Below are 1,256 nucleotides of genomic sequence, written 5' to 3' on the forward strand. Positions count from 1 at the left end.
GCGGTGCCCCAAGCCTGCGGGGAAGCCTGGGGATTGCAAGGCTGAAATGCGGGTGCGGGTGCTGGAGCATGAAGCGATGCCCGTGTGCCGTGCTCAGCCGCGGCGGGCTTTCTCCGGGGGGGCACGGCAAGGGGCGCGTGTCTGGAAAAGCATCTCGGCTCTGCTTGGCCAGCAGCTGACCCTCGGGGCAGCAGAGCGCCCGGGGCTTTGCCTCGTGCTACACGCCCAGGCTTCTCCCCCAGCCACGCCACAGGGGACAGGCAGTGCCGGTTGCTTTGCAGGAGAGACGGACATGAAGGTGCACTGCTGCGTGGCCGCTTACATCTCCGACTACGCCTTCCTGGGCACGGCCCTGCTCCCGCACCAGCAGTACCGTGTCAAGTTCATGGTGTCCCTTGACCATTCCATGTGGTTCCACGCGCCCTTCCGAGCGGACCACTGGATGCTGTACGAGTGCGAGAGCCCCTGGGCTGGTGAGTCCTCTCCGTGTTCCCCGGGGACCCGTGTGGCAAGGGCCAGCCCTGCCTGTCCTGGGGGCGGCGGGCCGTGGGCTGACGGGTACTCTCTGCAGGTGGGTGCCGGGGACTGGTGCAGGGACGGCTGTGGCGCAGGGACGGGGTCCTGGCTGTCACCTGCGCCCAGGAAGGAGTCATCAGGGTGGAGCAAACGCCAAACCAGAGCAAGCTCTAGCTGAGGAACCCCCGCGGGCTGGGGCTCACCGAGGGAGGGACCCCGGGACCAAAACAGATGCAGGCAAGGCAGGACCTGGGCAGGAGCAGGAAGGAGCCTCAAAGGAGACCAGGCTGGATCCAGCACCGTGGGGAGTGCTGGTGCCAGGGACCCTCTGCGGTGGATGGGGACTGGCAGAGGAATCTGCTGTGATCGACACGCTGCACAGCATGTAGCTGCGCACTACCATCGGCCACCCGTCACCTGCCTTGAATAAAGCTGTCAGCTGGGCTCCGACCCCTGGAGTTTGTCCCCTTGACCCCGTGACTGTGCTCGCCCGAGGGAGCCGCTCCTGGCAGGGGGAGGGCGGGCAGCGCTGGGGCCGGCTCTGCCCCCTGCAGCAGGCTGGGTCACAGAAAGGGAAAGTGCTACTGCGGCACATGCAGCTTCCCCTTCTCACTTCTCCTGCCCCAGCACTCACGTCAGTCGCTGCTTCTGCTTGCCCTCGCTCTCCCCCCTCGGGAGGGGGCCCAGCCGCTGGGAGCCGGGGAAGGGGGACAAGTCCGCTCCCACCCCCAGCGTGGGGG

General features: G+C 67.3%; 1 protein-coding gene across 1 annotated transcript in view; it reads left to right on the forward strand.

The window, feature by feature from the left end:
- Positions 1-1,229, forward strand: part of ACOT8 (acyl-CoA thioesterase 8) — a 5,764-nt gene extending 4,535 nt beyond the window's left edge. Inside the window, exon 6 of the mRNA XM_035896152.1 lies at positions 572-1,229. Within this exon, the coding sequence (XP_035752045.1) occupies positions 572-690 (119 nt within the window). The 3' untranslated portion in view covers positions 691-1,229. The remainder of the gene's footprint in view (positions 1-571) is intronic.
- Positions 1,230-1,256: the final 27 nt, after the last annotated feature.

The sequence above is a fragment of the Egretta garzetta genome, unplaced genomic scaffold (genome assembly GCF_000687185.1).
Source record: "Egretta garzetta isolate BGI_Z169 unplaced genomic scaffold, ASM68718v1 scaffold356, whole genome shotgun sequence".
NCBI classification, from domain to species: domain Eukaryota; kingdom Metazoa; phylum Chordata; class Aves; order Pelecaniformes; family Ardeidae; genus Egretta; species Egretta garzetta.